The sequence below is a fragment of the Serinus canaria genome, chromosome 1 (genome assembly GCF_022539315.1).
Source record: "Serinus canaria isolate serCan28SL12 chromosome 1, serCan2020, whole genome shotgun sequence".
Classification (NCBI taxonomy): domain Eukaryota; kingdom Metazoa; phylum Chordata; class Aves; order Passeriformes; family Fringillidae; genus Serinus; species Serinus canaria.
This window is the reverse complement of record NC_066313.1, coordinates 99,721,224-99,739,275: the sequence shown is the minus strand read 5'-3', so window position 1 is coordinate 99,739,275 and position 18,052 is coordinate 99,721,224. Positions and strand designations below refer to the sequence as shown.

The following is an 18,052-nucleotide window of genomic DNA, read 5'->3' as shown; positions in this document are numbered from 1 at the left end:
TCTTCTTTCTACATCTTCTCCACTTCCTTTTTGTGAGCTAGTTCAATGAGAAGCTCCCCACCTAGCCATGCAGACCTTCTCCAGAAATTCAGTCTTCCCACATGGTGGGATTCATTCCTGAGCTCTCAGGTAAGTTACCTTCAGAAACCAGCCAGCTTTCCTAGGCACTCTTCCCTTTCACTGCAGCTCCATAAGGGATCATGTCAGGTAAACCTTGAACCACTCCCTGTTTGCTTCCCCAAAGACCAGGGTCCTCTGTTCACCTTCCAGCCTTCCTCTGAGTACCAAGTTCCAGCATCTTGTGTTGCTGCATCCTGGGCTGCCCTGTGTGACCAGAGCTGCCACCAGCTCTTTCCTGCTTGTGAGGAGCAGTTTGAGTCAATCAGTGGGGTTCAGTCAAACCACCATCCTGAGGAGGAGAGCCTGCCAGCAGGATGGTGCTGCTGGTTTGGAGCTTGTGCCTGTTCCCAAGGAGCGAGCACCTTTCTGCCACAGTTGAGCGCTGTCTGTCTGTACAGCCATGTATTGCCAGCCACAGACACTATTAAACTTCATATGACTGTTCCATAATAGTTGCCTTGAAGAGGTGAGCTGGTCCTCTGTTTTTAGGTAAGTGACAGCTTTACTATCAATTGCAGTGATACTTAATACAATGAAAATGGTATTTCTTTTAAAATCTGGACTTTGAACTCCTTTCTGGAAATAACAGGAATATCAGCTCAAATTACTGCTTATCAATCACTGATGTAACTCTTTCAAGTGAAATATAGCTTCCCAGTTTGTTTTCATTTTTAATTATTTTCTAGCATGACAACCAAGGTCTTACCATGCTCCAGTCAAAGGCTTCTTGTTTTTAAATTTTGATACAGCATGTGAGTCTTAGAAGGGGATTGTGACAGTTGAAAAAACAATATAGTATTATACAGAGATTTTTTTTTTAGAGTTAATTAAGAAAATGCCCATGTCTGTACTTCAGCACTTTATTAAGCACAGCTATACTTTGCTCAATGTGTGATTATGAAGCCATTGTTTTGTAAAAGCAAACATACATTTGAATGCATTGTGGGGGCAAGGAAAAAGTTTGCAGCATAGTGGTAAATGGAGTCTTACACCCCCGACAACAATGGCTTGTCTGAAAAATCTCACTCAGGGATAAAAATGGTATAATTATAGAGAAAAAAAAGATATATTGGTTTGGCACTAGCAGCAGTTTGCCAGGCTGGTTGGCTAAACCAGTATAGTCTGCACCAGTGAAACATGACCTTAATACCATGTTGCACTTCAATAATGTTTTTATAGCATTTGGAATCTTCAGTGTTGAAATTTAAATCCAAAAATGTAGAACATGATGAAAAAGGGGTTACTTTTGAGACTTTACACATCTGAAAGATTTTAAGACTTCTTTTTCTACAGGAGAAAAAGAGATAACAGCTCCGTCAGAGCTGCTGAGTGTGGTACATGTGTTTTAAGCAAGTTTTAGTCTGCAGGGACAAAATATAAAGGTGCAGAGTGTTGGTTTAATTGTTGCCATCTATATTCTTCCTTGGCCATTCTTTTTGATCCTTGAGGCTCACACTGCAGATTGTCATTACCAGAAACTCTAATTTTAGCATCAGAGTTCCTAAAATGAGATCCTTATTCCAGGGTACGAAGAACACACTGAAGATGGATAGAAATGCCAATAATTCTCAGGAATAAATTTAGAAACAGACAATTACAACAGAAATTGAGGAACAGACAATTTGGCCCATCTAGTCCAGTGTTTCTTATTCCAGTCATACATACCAGCCACCAGTAAAGTTTTCTTTCAGAGCTCAGAAGTTGTGTCGTTCTTTTTTGCCCTTGTTGCAGTAGAGTGAAACTCTGCAGTCCTTGAGTATTTTGAGTTTTAAGGACAATGTAGAAAAGAAAATATTTTTTCCTTAATGTCCTATTCCTTTGCTTTCAAGGTTCTAGGTTAATAGTGTTTGCTAGGCCACCTCTGCAAGGTAATCTCTGTTCACAAAGCATTATTTCTTATTCTCTATCTTACCCTAGTTGTTTTTATCTAATCAGGTTTGCATGTTGGCACTCATGACTAAGCACCTGAATGCTACCAGCAGGAACTTGATTCTAATATTTACAGGGGCATATTGTGTCCTAAATAATCACTCACCCTTCCACAGAAAGCCACTCATATTTCAATTTTAGTTTAGCTTTATTTTTTTCTGTTATGGGCACTTGCTATATCTGCCCAAGTATAAAGGTTAGAGACTGACCCAGGAGCAATGGACTGGATGGGATTTCCCAGTGCATCAAGTTCTACCTATCTGGTATTATTGGCAAACAACCTGCATCTTCCTTTTTGTAAACTGACCAACTTCTCGTTTAAAACTATGTAGATTCTGTCATCCCATATTTCCACTGTAGTTTCAAAGCAATCAAAACCTTATTGCTCTGCTAGTTATAAACCATCCTAGCTTTCAGTTTAGTTTTATTCACAGACAATTTATACTCATTAGTTCCTGTGCCAGTATTGTTCTTGAGGACAAGTGGCTCTTTCCCTTCCAGGTGTTTCACCCGTTTATCATTCACAGAGAGCAAACAGGTCCTCTTTCAGCTTTTGCTTTGCTAAACTGAGCAAGCTCTCTAGTCCAAAACACTTTGCATTACTGTAATCAATTCTCTGCACCTGTTCCAGTCTGAATTCCCTCTCCCTCAGTCATTGATGTTCAGAAGTGCACATAGTACTCCAGATAAAGTTTTGGCAGAGTCACTTACACCTGCATGAATATGTCTCTTTTTTCCTTACAACTACTTCAAATTGACAAATCCAAGCACTGTGCTTCAAGGCAGCTTCTCATTAGTAGCTCATAGTCTGATTCTGATCAGTTAATACAGCCCATTGCACTTATTCTCTCTGTTATTCCCACCTGGCATTCTCACAACACTTTTTCTGAGATATGTCTGCAGGAATAATTTTGTTCATACAATTTTAGCTATTTGAATGTTAGTGGTCAGGCTCATCAACTTTAAAGTATCTGTGCAAGGCAATTTAGATAGGTACATCCCACTGTGATTCATTCCATCTATCTCCAGTCAATTTCTAGAACTAACTTGATGTCTCCACCTAAAGTTCACACAGAGTCCAGGACACATGGGCCATATTCCCATGTAAATATTCAGCTCTTGCCTAATACATTTGGGCCATTTTGTCACATGCTGGCCCTATAAGTCCCATTTCCTCCATCATCTTCCCATTTCTTTCTGAGCTTACACCATCCCTGGCCAACCCAAACATGTAAAAACCAAAGTTCCCACACTGACAATCAGGTTTACCCACTCTGTGTAAATACTGAAACCCTCAGCCATGAATTACCCAACACCAAAGAGATACATAAGATGTGTTTTCACAGAAATCTGACGGGATTGAGTAGAATGAACTGGAAGACAGCAACAGAGCTTGGAAGGGATATTAGCAAGGACTGGACTACAGCTCATCTTCCTGGAACAGTTGTGTGGACAGACCAAGACCTTGTCAGCTTTAAAGGCTGTAAAATTTGGCGATCCAGAGAAAGCACAGACTATGGGACAGCCCCAACCATGGCTGCAGGAGGGATAAGGGGAGCTCCTGAGAAAAACACTTTCTCCTAGATATCATAGAAGCAATTGAAACTTCCTACCATGGCCTTTCTCACTCAGAAACGTTAAAGACAAAAATGTTTACTGGCATTTCATTATGATCTGAGCTCAGGCCTTTTTTCCAGAATAATTTCTCAAATGATTACTGAGTATAGCATGGGAAGGCCAATCAGGACCAGAGAAGTGCTTCAGGAAACAGCCTTTGACTACACTTGCAAGCTCTTTTCTCATTTTTTGAAACTGGCGAAGCCAGAACATGGGGCAAACCAACACTATCTCTGTAAAAGCTGTTGTTGCTGTCTAGAAGAAAATCATGGTTAGAAATTAATTGACTCTTCATATATGAAAAACCCAGGAGCCCAGCAGGCATGTCTGATTTGATAGGAAGGTCAGTAAGGTAGGACTAGGTCTGTCTGTCCATTCCAAGGCCAGGGAAGCAGGACTTTCTCTGAATCTGCTTATCTGAGCAACTCCTGGTTGTTGTGGTTTGCTTAGCTGTCGCTCCAAGTTTTGCTCTCAGGCTCACTCCCATCCTTTGCCCTGAGCATAATCCCCTGCCCTGTTCTTATCACTGCAAGTATTCTGGGACTTGGAAACACTAGGAATCCCTTTTTCAATTTCTTTGGTTTTGAGGTTGTGTTATTGCTGTTGTTTGGCATTTCAGTCTAAGGAGTGAAGGTTGATCAGCATATGGCTGACCTATTAAGATGCAGCCACCAATCTGCTCCCTATCAGTGAGGGTCAGCTCTCACTGATGCACTTGGACCCCTCATTCATCTGTCAGCTTTGAGGCTGCTGGGAAGTTTGTCCAGACACCCAAGGCTATCTTTAAGATGCGGTGGGCTGGAAGGCAGATGAGCATCTCCTGCCATGGCATCTGACATGTGGCTGAGAGGAGAAAGGAGAAGCAACTCTTGCATTCTGGGCAGGAAGAGTTCAAAATCAGGGGCAGAGCTGTGTTTCCCAGCAAGTCCTTACAGTGTCTGGATAATCTGCTTGTACAACACTGATTTTGTGCAAAAGAGGCTTCTGTCAGCTATGGTCTCTCTTTCTCACATCTGCATTGCCCTAGCAAAAAGGAATTCAGGGTTCTAAGAAGGTCTGTGTGTGAGTAGCAGCCTGAGACATGGCCTTGCCAGTAGATGTCCAGGGGCTTGAAAAGCTTGGGAGAGGCTAGTCTACAAGAAAAATCCTAATTTCTTGCTCCTCTTGAGAAAGTACTGTCTGAGTGCAGAAAGCCTCCTCCAGATATAGTGCTGGGCTTGCTTTCATGTGACTGACATTTTGTCCTCATATTTTCAGGTTCATCTTCAGCCACTGACACAATATACAACTAAAGTGAGCTACGTGTGTACCACCTTTCTATTGTTGGTGTGATTTAAAGACTGTTAAAAGTTAACAGTGCTAAAGACTGTTAAAAGTTAACAGTGTTAAAGACTGTTAAAAGTTAACTCAATATTACAAAATTGCCAGTGATAATGCCCACATTCTACTTTACAATTTTCAGACTGTGAAGTTCAGTTGCCTTTCCATAAAAATGTGCTACAGATGTGCTAGAAAAACCAACATTTCTCAACCTTAACAAACCCTGCTCCTCCACCCTAGAGAAGTTTTTTTGAAAGTATGTGATCTCAATGCCTCTGAAAAATAGGGCCTCAGATACATTTCACAAAGCAATACAAATTCATAAAATTGGGATTGCTCTGTATTTTTTATTCTCTCATAGGCCATGCATCCACCTGGCACTTAATACATCATAAATGCTATAATAAGCATGTCAATGCGCGCATCCATTTAATTTTGGCAAGTTCTTGATTGCAGTCTTTTGTATGGAGGCAGTTGCAGATAGGAATTGTGACAGACAGTAAATCTAACTGACTTTGAATTGGCAACAATAGCTGTAATGAAGATTTGCATTTTTAAAGGCGTGTAATTAACACCAGTATTAGCTTCCTCCTCCAGCTAAAAAGTCAAGCTGAACTACCTTTTGCTGAACTTGTGTTGGGTTTTGTATTTCTTTTGCTTTGCTGACAAGTATAAAGCATACAGATCAGCTGCTGCCCAGGTACTGCTTTGAATATTGCTGTTACAAATAGTTAACCTGAGAGAGAGAAAAAGCAGGACAAACAGGTAGATGTGCTGGGATGGATGGATGGATGGATGGATGGATGGATGGATGGATGGATGGATGGATGGATGGATGGATGGATGGATGGATGGATGGATGGATGGATGGTGGATGGATGGAGTGGATGGATGGATGGATGGATGGATGGATGGATGGTGGATGGATGGATGGATGGATGGATGGATGGATGGATGGATGGATGGATGGATGGATGGACGGATGGAACAAATACTTAGCTTATCTCAGGATCTGATCTGAGAATATACCTTAGAGAACTTGGGTTTTACTCTGTTTTCTATAGCAAAATTACACAATGCATAAGTCAATAAGAATTTTTCTTCCATATTTTCTTCACTTTTATTGTATTGTATTTCATATGCACATAATGAAACACAGAAATGGCTTTGGTGTCCTTTATGTTCCCTCAGCCTTTAGACTCTCACTTTGAACACACCCCTATGAAGGCATGATATTCAATCCAGTTATTTAAATTTTTGTAAACATCACCAAATACATAAAAGAATAATATTATGGTAGACAAAGTACTAATGATAATGGTTTTGAACACCTTAAAAACCATATATCAATCAGCAAGTCTGAATTCCCAATTTTTTCACAGCTGTTTACTCATTATTTCTATAATTTTTCATTTTCCAGATATTGTTTCTTTAGCTGAAATCTTCTTCAGCTTGTTTAACAAGGTCAATAATTGCCAGTAGTAACAATAAAGAATTATCTACTTGAGCTTTCTCTGGTCCAGAACCTGAGGTTTCTATCTAAAGTTTACTCAGTTTTTTGTCAAACAAAACATCCATGAGATTTGATTGCTCCTTGCCTTTTGAAAGCTATGAGTATAAGCTCTTTTATAGGATGCAGAGCAACTTATATGAAGAATTCATCAAACTGTATAGCATGAACCTTATAGATGCCACTGGGGGATCAATAAGATTAAGTCCCTTCCAGTCTATGACACAGCATGGAAATTTTGGTTCTGTAAATTAAAGTTCTTTACCTATCTTTTAAATGCGTGGTGTTATACCAGAAAGCTGTTTTGAAAACTCCTAATTTGAAGGATGCTATGCAGCAATCCTCTATGACCAGATGAAGTGTCCCATTTAAAAATAAAAGTTTAAGAGCCAGATATATTGATTTTTGCTCCTGTAGGTGTTTATTTGAATTATGCTAATGGTTTCAACAGGAAAATAATTCTATTCATTGTTTTACTGTGTTAGTAAATTACAGAATCAGAGAATAACAAAATATTCTCAGCGGGAAGAGATTGCCTTTCCATGGATCTCATATTTAAACTAAATGTTGACATTAGTTTTCAGGTTTTTTATAAGAAAGTACATTCTACAACTGACATCAATGTCTAGAGGGAAACTTTTATAAAAGTGAATCCATCAAGAGGAAAACATGCTTGACCAATCTAATATCCTTGTATGGCACGAATGGCCAGGTAGATGAGGGAAGAGCAGTGGATGTTGTCTACCTTGACTTCTACTTGGAGGGTGACAAAGCACTGCAATATGTCCTTCTCTGGTCATATTTGAAACTTGCCTGGGCACAATACTGTGCAGCCAGATCTAGGTGAAGCTGTCTTAGCAGGTGGGTTAGACCAGATGACCCCACTGTGGTCCCTTCCAACTCCAACCATTCTGTGATTCTGTAATTCTGAGATTCTGTAATTATTGTTAGTGTTGTTCTGACATCAATTTCTAGAATTCCTTGATTTTTTTTCCCTACAGAAACACACACACATGATTAAAAGTGTGACAAACCGAAAAATGATTCATTGAGTCCATGAGAAATATGCCAGCATGTTTTTCTTCTGCATCCTAACAAAAGGGTGAAAAACCAGCAAGGCACAGCTTCCAACCTAAACTTTAAAAGGAGAAACTAAAACCAAACAAGCTAAAGGCAGAAAATTAGCTGAGATCTGACATGAAATAACTTCTAAGGCTTACAGAAAAATAAAGTGAAAGCAAGGCAATGCTACTTAAACATCCTGAGGAAAAACACACAAATGAAATAATGTCCATATTTTTGCTTATTCTTATTTCATGTGTGTGTTCTTCCTTGCTCTGAATATATAGAGCCATTCATTGCATTCAAATATACCTTATCTTTTGATTGTGGACACAACTCCATTCTGCTTAGGCGAAAAGCAGTGGTCAGAAAAGCTAGAGCCCCTTTCATCATCTGCCAGCAAAGGATCTGACCCCTGGATACTTACATATAGAAGGAGAGCCAAAAAAAGTATGCTGTCAGGAAAAGCCTCCATTTGCTGCTATTTTGTTCATCCAAACTAAACTGCAACCTTTTCTTTCCCTTATAATGTGCATAAAATATGTCATGTAGAAACCAAAATATTCCTTGTGAGCAGGAGCAATTCTGCCCAACCTTGCAGCTACATGGAAAAAAAAAGACAATAAAATTGACAAAAGAGAGTCTATTTGCACACTCATTTTCCACAAGACATTTTCACTTTAGCTTGCAGGTATTTTGGGGCAGGCCAGGAAGGAAAAATATAAGCATCTGAGTAGTGGATGTACAGCCAAAGCATTGCTTGCTGACACCACTGGCACTGTGTCAGCTGAGGTGAAGGTAGCAATTCAACCATCCCAGACAATCAACAACTAGACTAACACTGTGGCCTGGTATGGAAGGAGTAGGACAACTCTGCAAAAATCATATATATTCCTGCTTTCAACAACATCTGCTGTATGATAACAAAGTGCAAAATTATTTCAGTCTTCATTTACATTTTCCTTCATGAATAGGAGTGCCTGTATCTGCTACAAAGAAGGTGGATATTTAAAAACCCAAACTCATGGCCAAAATAGATGAAATAAGCATAACTACTTGCTTCAGACCTAACAAGTGAGTCAGCAGTCAGATCCTATTTCCTTTGTTGAAGTCAGAAAACAAATTAAGCTGACAGCATGCCTCTAATGGTGATGACATCACTGAGAGCAAAGTTATTTTCAGTCTCTACAGCACCGGTAAAGGAGAAACATAAAAGTGAGAAAGGGAAACTTAACTTTTTACTCATGCCTACTCCTAATACGTTTGTTTTGCACCCCCTCCCTCAAGTTAGGGATTTTTTGCTTTTGTCTTTCTGTGTTTAAAAGTATACATTTATTTTTCAAAAGCCTGTAACCATATAAGACATTTTTCTTTCTTTCTTTCTTTAGGAAGCACTAAAACATAAGATTTACAGCAATTTTATCCTTGTATGAAGTGGAAAAAAGTCCCCCAAATACTTCAGAATTGCATCTAAATAAAGCAGAGAAGAGTCTAAACCATTTCCCAAAATGATCAAAAGTGACCTTATATGAAATCTGTCAGTCTTCAGATGCCCAACCTGTTGGCCCTGTGGGCAGTATAGTATGTGGCTCTACATCTGCAAAAATACCTCTCTCTCAACTGCATTGCTTTCTTTTAAAGTAGAGGTGGAAAAGCTTCTGCTTTTTTGACAGTACAAAAACTGCACTTTGAAGAGTTTTCTAACTTGGAAAAAAAATACTTTCTGGGACAGTGGCTGAGAGGCACTATTAAGGTGGATATAGGGAGACTCGAGGGGATTTCGGGAAAAGCGGGCCTTTCTACATGAAAAGCCTGAAGCACAGAGTGACATAAAAAATGCATGAGGCTGAGAAGCAGTAGAAAAGAAGATGCATGAGCATACAGGCCCATGAACAAGATAAAGGAGAAAATGAATAAATAAGCCAAGGCAGGGTTCTGCCAAGCTATGAGGCTGAACCTGAGTAAGAAGCAGAAAGAAGTGAAAGTGTGGAAGTGTCAAGGGAGATGGGAGCAGCCTGGCTGTGTTGGTGAGTGATGAGATGTGAGGTGATGAGAACGTTGCAGCAACAGGGCTGCAACTGCTGGCACTGGCAACAGACAGGAAGGAAATGCTGAATAGACAGTATGCAGCTCCTGAAGGTACATGATTTAGTGAGAAGCTGATGACTTGACAAGGAGGATTAGAGAGGTTGGTTTCTTGTGCAGCAAGTGGGAAGTTATTGAGAGAAGGAGAAGAAAATTTTTGAATGCACCACATAACATATGTAGATAATTAAAAAATAATGACAGGGCAGAAAGAGGAGTCATAGTAAGCAAGAAACTAGAGGTACACAAGGCGAGTGGGCACCTCAGACCTACTTAATATAATGCAATGAGAGCAGGCAATCTTCTGCCAAGTGCCAGACTTAAGCTGCGTGAGAAGGATGAAGAAGACCTTGAAAGAAACATGAGAATGAAGTTAAGAAAAGCCTGTCCATCTTCAGAAGCTGAAATGAAGAAGAAATGTACAGAGGATTACGAGGACTGAGAAAAGGCAGTCAAAGCTGGCCGGAAGGAAATTAGTGATGGATTTCCTGCTTGTCTCCAAGCAAAAAATAAACCCAATGAGGAATGTCACATTTCAGACAAGAGCATTCATGACATGATGTGCCATGAATGTTCAACGTGTTCTGTTGACTTAAGTGTACAAATTTTGTCATACAGAGGAGTGCTGCTTTAAGGAGCTAATAAAAAATCTCTTTGTCCTGAGAAACTATTAAACCGTAAAAAATCTGTAGTAATGAAATTAATAATTGAGGAAGCCCTGCAACAGACCAATTCAGCACTCTCTGGAGATGGCCATCTTATTGCAATTTACATTCTCTCTTAACCAACGTCATTGGTAGGGGATCTAGAAAGCAAAAAGTAATGAAGCACTGAAATACTGCAGGAACACTGTCAACACTGATCAAAGCCCTCATCGTAGTTTTTGTTCAACTAGGGCAAGCAGTGCATTTGTAAACAGCAGAGGAGCATTCATTCTGATGAAGCAGGCAAAATAACGTCATTCCTTCCTGAAAATTGTGATTTTTAAAATAGCTTCTTTGAAGTCAGACAAAGTTTCAGTTTGCTGAAAGTGAATCAGTAGAGGAACAATATAATCCTGACAACTCATTTAATCCCTTCTACTGTCTGTGGTGATGTAATACCAAAAACTCTATTAACTTATATGTCCACTCATGAGCTGAAAATTTACTTCTTACTGCAAGTATTAAGCTAAGCCATTGGAAATTGTATCCAGCTGTAACAGATTTAAAGAGAGAGGGAATGGTTGTTTGTTTCACTAATCTTGTATCAAGTGACTTTAAAAAAGAAAGTACTGACAGAGTTCTACAAATGTTTAGAGCATCTCTCTGGCATATCACTATGAAGACAACAGCCTTTACGATTTTCTGTGATTCACTAAATATATACTGAAGTACATACAGATTTAACTGGCTATTCACATCTAAGACACAACCACTCCTTATAAACTTATAAGCTCCTTTAAAACTGTTCTGCTCTTTTCCCTCTTTAAAAAGCCATCTTCTATTCTCAGCATTCCCTCTCCACTTTATCCTACATCTTACATTACCTTCCTTGGCACTTAATGAAGAATGACCAACAAGCCAAAAATCTTCCACGATCTCCCTTCCTCCAGTATCTTGCCCATCTAGTAGTAGATCAAGTCCATACCACTCATTAGCTTAAGCCCAGAACATAAAACAGTATCAGACTTTACAGTTTCTGAGTCACCTGTCACATATATACAATTTTGCAACACTAAAGCTCAAAGTAAGGAACCACATCTTAACACAGTCTTCAGCTGCTCTGCAGCACAGGATAAATGTTGCTGCCTCCTCATCCTGCTACTCCTTTTGGCAAGTTTGGGATTTCGGAGCAAGGCCCTGAGTGTGTCTTTGCTCCATCAAATAGGACAAAGTGGGTCAACACAGCCTGGGCAGAGTGAGGTACTTATGAGAGGGTTGTTTCATCTATCATATTTTTCTTCATTACTTCCAGATAATGCTTCCAAAGCTGTCTTCCATCACTTTCATGCTTCCCTTCAGTAAGCAGAGACTTTGGGGGACAGAAACATGCACTCACTGTGGAACTGTGTCATTGCAATGTGCTGAAATGATTGCTGGGGATGTAAAGTATCTATATTTAGAGAAGTCACCTTTTCACCAGAAAAATCAATCACTTGTAGGACACAAGGAAGGATGTCAGTATACTTTGGAGTTTGATAGTTCCCAGCCAATACTGAGTGCTGAAAAAACACTTCAGGGTAATGCAGTTGTCAGTGAAGTTCCTTTTTGGTGTATCAACAGCACATAGGAGTGTGAATCCATCATTTCACTGAATCACGGAGGGGCCCAGGGCTCATACAGGGAGCTGAGGAAAATACTACCTCTACACAGCCTCTTGTACGATGTACACCATTATGATCCTTACTGATTTACATCTGATGATGTAACAGGTTTTACTGATCAGTGGAGAACATTTTGGACATGATCACAAACCTGGGCCCCCTCTGGCACTGCTTTGTTCTCCACAGGGCAAAAGGCAAGGCACAAAGGTGAGATGCTGAAAAGCAAGTGAACTGTCTTGAGAGAATACATGGATCTTTCAAACCAGTAGAGGTAACAAACACTATTTTTATGTATGATCACTTCAACAGCACATATCCTGGAAATATCCCCAGACTACTGGGAATGAGCATCAGGTGTTGTGAGACAAGATAAAGGACAGCTGTTAGCTTAGTCTGGAGAATCTTGTTCAGTCTAATTAAGGGTCAGTAAAGAGAAAATGAAGCTTTCTAGATTAAAGGGATTCTTGGCTAAGAGATGCTGGATAATCTATAAAAGGAAGTGAAGAGTAAGATTGTTAGAGTAGATTTGGTAACTAGCTTTCAAAGAGACCAAGGTACTATTTAATTGTGAGGGCATAAAATCAGAAAATTTAGGTAGTAAGGTTAAATAGCAAAAAAGTGAGATAAAGTAGGCTTTGCTTGTCAGTAGGCTCTTTAATTTGATAATAATAAAAGGGTCTGTGACCCTTAAATTCCTGGATCTGTGGGGGGTAGGGTGCATAAGTAATGCTGTGGCCTCTTCTAGACAGTGTGTTTTATAGCAATGATTTGTGAAGCTGTTGAGTTTTTTATTGCTATATTGTTATATTGTATAATATAACATCATATTCTACCTCAATCACCACTGCTTTTGTTTTGGGTTTTTTTTGTTGCCTGGTTTTGTAAAAGCTATCTTTTGTTGTATTTAACATAAGAGAACCCTGACCCTTGAACATTGATGCTTGTTCATACTCCACCATTTCCTTTTTGTCTTAAAATACCCCAATCTGAAATTCTAATCTGCTTCTCAATGTTCCACTGCAAAGGGGTGACAACTTACATTCAGTATTTGACAGCAGGTCTCCATGTAAGATTTCAAAGCTCAGCAAGAGGTTTCTTATACTCTGTGGTGAACAGGATAAATTTTGTCATTCAGACGATAAATTTGAGCTATCTGTAGGTACAGAAACACTAAAATGAGAACATATGTTGGAGACAGGTATGCTGTAATGCGACCATATTTTATTGAATTCCAGATTTCCACTCAGGATGTAGAAACCACAGGCACAATTATTTCCTGTTAGCATAGTGACCACAGATAAAACTTGGATAAGTAATTCCATCGAGCCTGATGCATTATGCTTTACCCTTTCAGTGCAATTTTATGTAAACATACTTACATCCAGAAAAGCTATAGTTTTAAGCAGTGAGTCAGACATTGTATCTCTAACATATATAGGATTTAGAAGCATTCTTATTGTCATTATCACATTTACTACACTTGCAGGATTAGAACTTCAAAGAAGGTCCTGCTAGAGGAAAATGCAGGAAATGTTTGCATTCCTGTATGATTCCATCATCCAGGGGCCTGTAATGGTGAAAGCACCCTTCAGCAGATGTTGTTTGAAAGGTCAGGTTAAATCCTAATACACAATAGACATTATTTCAGTTCTTCCCTTTTTAGTTATTGATTATAACTCTGATTCATACAGCAAATCCTTCTGGTGTCTCTGCTATAACAACTCACACCACCTGGAAACTTCCTTGTCTCTCTTCCCCTGGTCTCTGTCAACTTTCCAAAAATCACTGAAACCATCCTTTCAATATCCCAATGAAGTTAAGGAGATGTTCTTTATATCTGCATCTAAAGTACAGAGAAACCAATTCTAACTAGCACTAAGGCTTCCTTAGTTTATTTTGGCAGAATGTATTTACACTTCTTCAATCAAGGCCTCCTCACACTTCTGAAAAGATCATGAAGATAGAGACTAAGATACACTAAGTCTGCTTAGTTGAATCTCATCTATATGAAGTGACTGACTAAATAACACAATTGTCCTTTGTGTTCTGCTAGGAATTGAATCCAGGTGTCTTGAGAGTAAGAGACTTTCTTTGTCTATTAGCTACACAAATAAACAGTGTTGATTATATTTTAACTCCTTATGGGAGGAATTTAACTCCTTATGGGAGGTTTTTTCCCATATAAATTCGGAAAGTACCTTCTGTATATTTTCCTGTGCATTAAATTCAAATTATACACCTTGGTGCTGTGGTCATAATACATGAAACAGAATTTCACGCTTTTGCACTGTATTTACTGTTTCATATTTTATTCAGAAGATACTGCATCGTAATTCCCACCTCATGCACTACTAGACCTTCTAGATGAGTGTCAGATTGTGGGGTTTGTTGCCATAGTTTCGTTTCATTTTCTCTCCACTTTTATGTGCATTTTAAAAATGCAAGTTCAAGTTCCCAAATATTATTCTGATAGTAATATTAGTAAACTAATTTTGCTTTATACTTACTATTTTGGGGGGCATGACTATAGTGATTTACTAATTCTGCACTAGTTGCAAAAAGTAGGAACTACTTCAAAGCTAAGCAAAGCATTAGATACAACCATCCATAAGCAAGCTTCCCTAATTTCTGTCACATATATATGAAGAGGCTGCCTGTGGGAAAAGACAGGTAAGTACTATTAAGCTGATGTCTCCCTTGCAATCGAGTGACATTTTAGTGAGGTATGTTAGAAACAAGAGGAAAAAAAATGGTGCAGCATGTGAAGCCCATCTAATTCATATGACAAGTTAATGGGATTTTATACAGCACTGTCATTTCAGTGCCATATGCTACCCTTTTCTAACAAACGTGATCAAATTTTCAGTTGCAATGCATATAAAACATCCGTGTGCATGCACCACAATTGCAACCACTTATGCAAAGGTGAAATCAACGCCCACGACCGAGCCTGGTGACAGACAGTTATTAGCAGTGACTGCAGTCAAGCACAGATAGCTGTGCCTAGAGGGAAAGAGGGTAAAAGGAGAGGTCTGCTGCCACAGGTGAAGGCACTACCTTTCTTTGGCCTGAGACAAAAGGAATGAAAAATAGGAGCCACTGTCTTGAGGCAAAATATCTTCAGCATCTTACCTCTTGCTGGGAGGATGATCCAACTCCGAGCTTAGCAGGATTTGGAAGTCAGAATCCCCTGCATCTCCCAGAGATTAACTGATATGTTTGCCTTCCCTGTGGAGACACTTTCCAGATGATTTTCTTGCCCTGAAGTCTGTTCTTGCATAGTAACTCCTACTAAAATCCTGATGCAGCTTTCTCTTTTATAAAATTTAAATGCGCGGTGCAATAATACTGAAACCCCTGAACAATGAAATGGCATACCTGCTCTCTGTACTTCAGTGCCTCAGAAAAGGTCAGATTCTTATTGTTTGCAGCCCTCTTACCTGCTAGTGCAGAAGATCTTCGCCCCTGTTTTATTTTGGATTTGTAAGATGCATACAGGGAAAGACAAAAGAGGGTCTATGTAAGAAACGATAACCAAACTATTACCCCCTCCCTCCCCTTCTAAAAAGAGTTTAAAATTCAAACAAGTAATTTAGAATATGTACCCATGGCAAGAAAGGACTAGACAACAATGAAAGGAAAAGAGATCATGAAGCTTTTTAGTTAGAGGAAGAAAGTCTTTTATAAAGAGGGACTTGTTGAACTATGTGAAATGCAAGTTGAGGTTTGGTGTATTTTTCTTGTTATTGCCATCTTTCAGTTCTCACGTTTTTCTCCCTAATGGCACATTTCAGATGTATGTACCTGACTGTGTAGTTGATGCAGGTACAAATGCATGAGCTTTGATAAAGTCAAGTGAAATATCCCTGTGGGGGAACAGAAACTCGTATTTCCAGAGGGATGTAAGGTAACTTTTTTTTAGCATCATGAATTTTTACATGAACTCAGGGATATTTTTTAAAGTCCTGATTTGTGTGTCAACCACATAATGCATGACTGCTGTAAAAAATTACTTTTATGTTCAACATTCCAGCAGCCAGTCTGAGACTGAAGTGACCTGGTGCTGATCACTATGACTATGAAAAATTATTTCTTGCATTGTGCTTAGTATCATAATGTTTGCATTGTTCTAAATTTCATATCATTAACCAGCCAGAGCTCTGCAACTTGACCACACTGGAAGGAAGCAGTCCCAACTCCTCTTCAGCCTTTAATAGAGTGGATTGGTTGTTTGGTTGGTTGGTTGGTTGGTTGGTTGGTTGGGTTTTTTTTAGGACAACAGGAGGTTAAAAGGGTATGGTAGGGTAAGTTTTTATGTGGATCTGATCCCTGGTATAACTCACCACATGACAGCAAAGCAATTGCACCTCTTGAAAAGAGACACCGATGCAAGGGCCAGACTGAACTGCAGTAAATGAGGGCACATATGCTCCTCCTGACTTCAGATGATCATTCAACTATGACCTTTTACTGCGGATATGGAAGTCTCTGTAGGACCAACTGAAGACTGATTCATTATGAGCAACTGCCTATCCACTCCTTTGTTCCTCTTTGTAGATGGGTATTTATGCTTACATGAATGTGAAGGGGGATCAAAACTGCTACGAAGCAGAAACAGAAGCAGCCTGTGTTCATCACAACAGTGTGTGCATGCACACACACATACACACACACTCTTTTAATTACTAGCACTCTTGCCATTTCTCCCACTCCAAAAAGCCTTCCAAGTATTTAAAGAACGTTAACTTCTATAAAGGATGGAATAAATCATGCGACCTGTCAATATCTAGAAATGGTCGGGGCACTGGGGGCTGCGGAAAACTAAGCGGCCTTCTCAGAGAGTTCTGGAAAGTTTGGCTTCAACAGCAAGAAGTCTGACACCAGCACTCACCCACCCTCAGTTGCTGGTCTCATGTTTCAAGGATTCTTCAGCATCAGCCAAGCCATCTAATGTTGCAAAACGATGGGTGTTTATGACAGTGCTTAGCATTTTAGGAGAACCATGTAACACCCCATAGGCTGTGGGTCTCAGTTTATATGTTTGCGTACCAGCTAACAGCTGAGAATAAAAACGTAAGATAAGGGCCGTTTTCAGAACCTGTGGGGGTTTTATTTGACAGCTTTATCTTCTTATCTCTTGGCCTGGGGTAGCATGACTTTCCCGCTTCGAGGCAACTCCTACTCACGCAGTCCAACCACTACTTAAACGGTGTTGCTACAAAAACAAATTCCTACACCTTAATTCCTTTCCCTCTTTGCCTAATGATATTCTGCACAACACCACGTCTCACCCGCCTCTCGACTTCTCCCTCCGCGCTTGTTTGTGCAAACAAACTCTCCGTGTCTCCAATTCCCCTCAGCCCGGGGGGCGGCAACAGTCCCGGTTCCCGCAGTCCCTCTCAGCGGGGCTGCGCGCTCAGCGTTGCCTCCGGGCCGGGCGCGGCCCCTCACAGGCACTGAACTGCGCCGGTCGGGGCCGCGGGGCGCAGGCGCGGGCGGGAGCCGGCCGCCGCCATGTCGTGAGCGGAAGCCGAGCCGGGCTGGGGGAGGGCGGCAGCGCGGCCCCGCCCGGCAGCGGGGAGGGCGCGGGGGAGGGACGGGCGCACCGCGGCGGCGGCAGCGGGCAGCAGTCGCCGCAGGAGCCGCCGCCGGAGCCAGCCGGGCTGTCCCGCGCCCTCCGCAGCGCTCGCTGCCTGCCTGGCCGCCCCCGCCGGGTAGCGGGAACGCGGAGCGCGGAGGCTGCGGGAGCCGGGCGGGGAAGATGCCCCTGGCGCAGTTGGCAGACCCTTGGCAGAAGATGGCTGTGGAAAGCACGGCCGAGAGCAGCACCGAGGTACGGGGCGGGCGAGGGGGTGCTGCGGAGAAAGTTGTAAGGAGAGGACGGGACCGGGACTCCCGGTGCTGCGTCGCTCTGGGGATGGGCAGAGTTTCCCCCTCGCGAGGTTTCGGGGTGGGCAGCGGGCGAGGGCCGGGCGGCAGCGGCCCGGCGGGGGAGAGCGGCGAGCGCCGGCCCCTGCGCGCCGCTTCCTCTCCCGGGCACTGACTCACGGCCGGCACCGGCCGGGACTCCCCCGCCCGCGCCGGGCTTGGGGCGTGTTTCCCGG

General features: G+C 41.2%; 1 protein-coding gene and 1 long non-coding RNA gene across 5 annotated transcripts in view; one reads left to right on the top strand and one right to left on the bottom strand.

Annotated features, from left to right (window-relative positions):
* LOC127059234 (uncharacterized) overlaps positions 1-17,367 on the bottom strand; it is a 46,241-nt gene extending 28,874 nt beyond the window's left edge. Inside the window, exon 1 of the long non-coding RNA XR_007776867.1 lies at positions 17,240-17,367. This is a non-coding gene — a long non-coding RNA (uncharacterized LOC127059234). The remainder of the gene's footprint in view (positions 1-17,239) is intronic.
* Positions 17,368-17,517: 150 nt separating this feature from the next.
* Positions 17,518-18,052, top strand: part of RPS6KA3 (ribosomal protein S6 kinase A3) — a 74,281-nt gene continuing 73,746 nt past the window's right edge. For 2 of the 4 annotated variants that reach the window (XM_030234361.2, XM_050970876.1), the window contains exon 1: positions 17,518-17,781. In XM_030234361.2, coding sequence (XP_030090221.2) covers positions 17,710-17,781 — 72 coding nt within the window. In that variant the 5' untranslated portion in view covers positions 17,518-17,709. The remainder of the gene's footprint in view (positions 17,782-18,052) is intronic. The other 2 variants (XM_030234360.2, XM_050970869.1) reach the window with 1 other exon arrangement.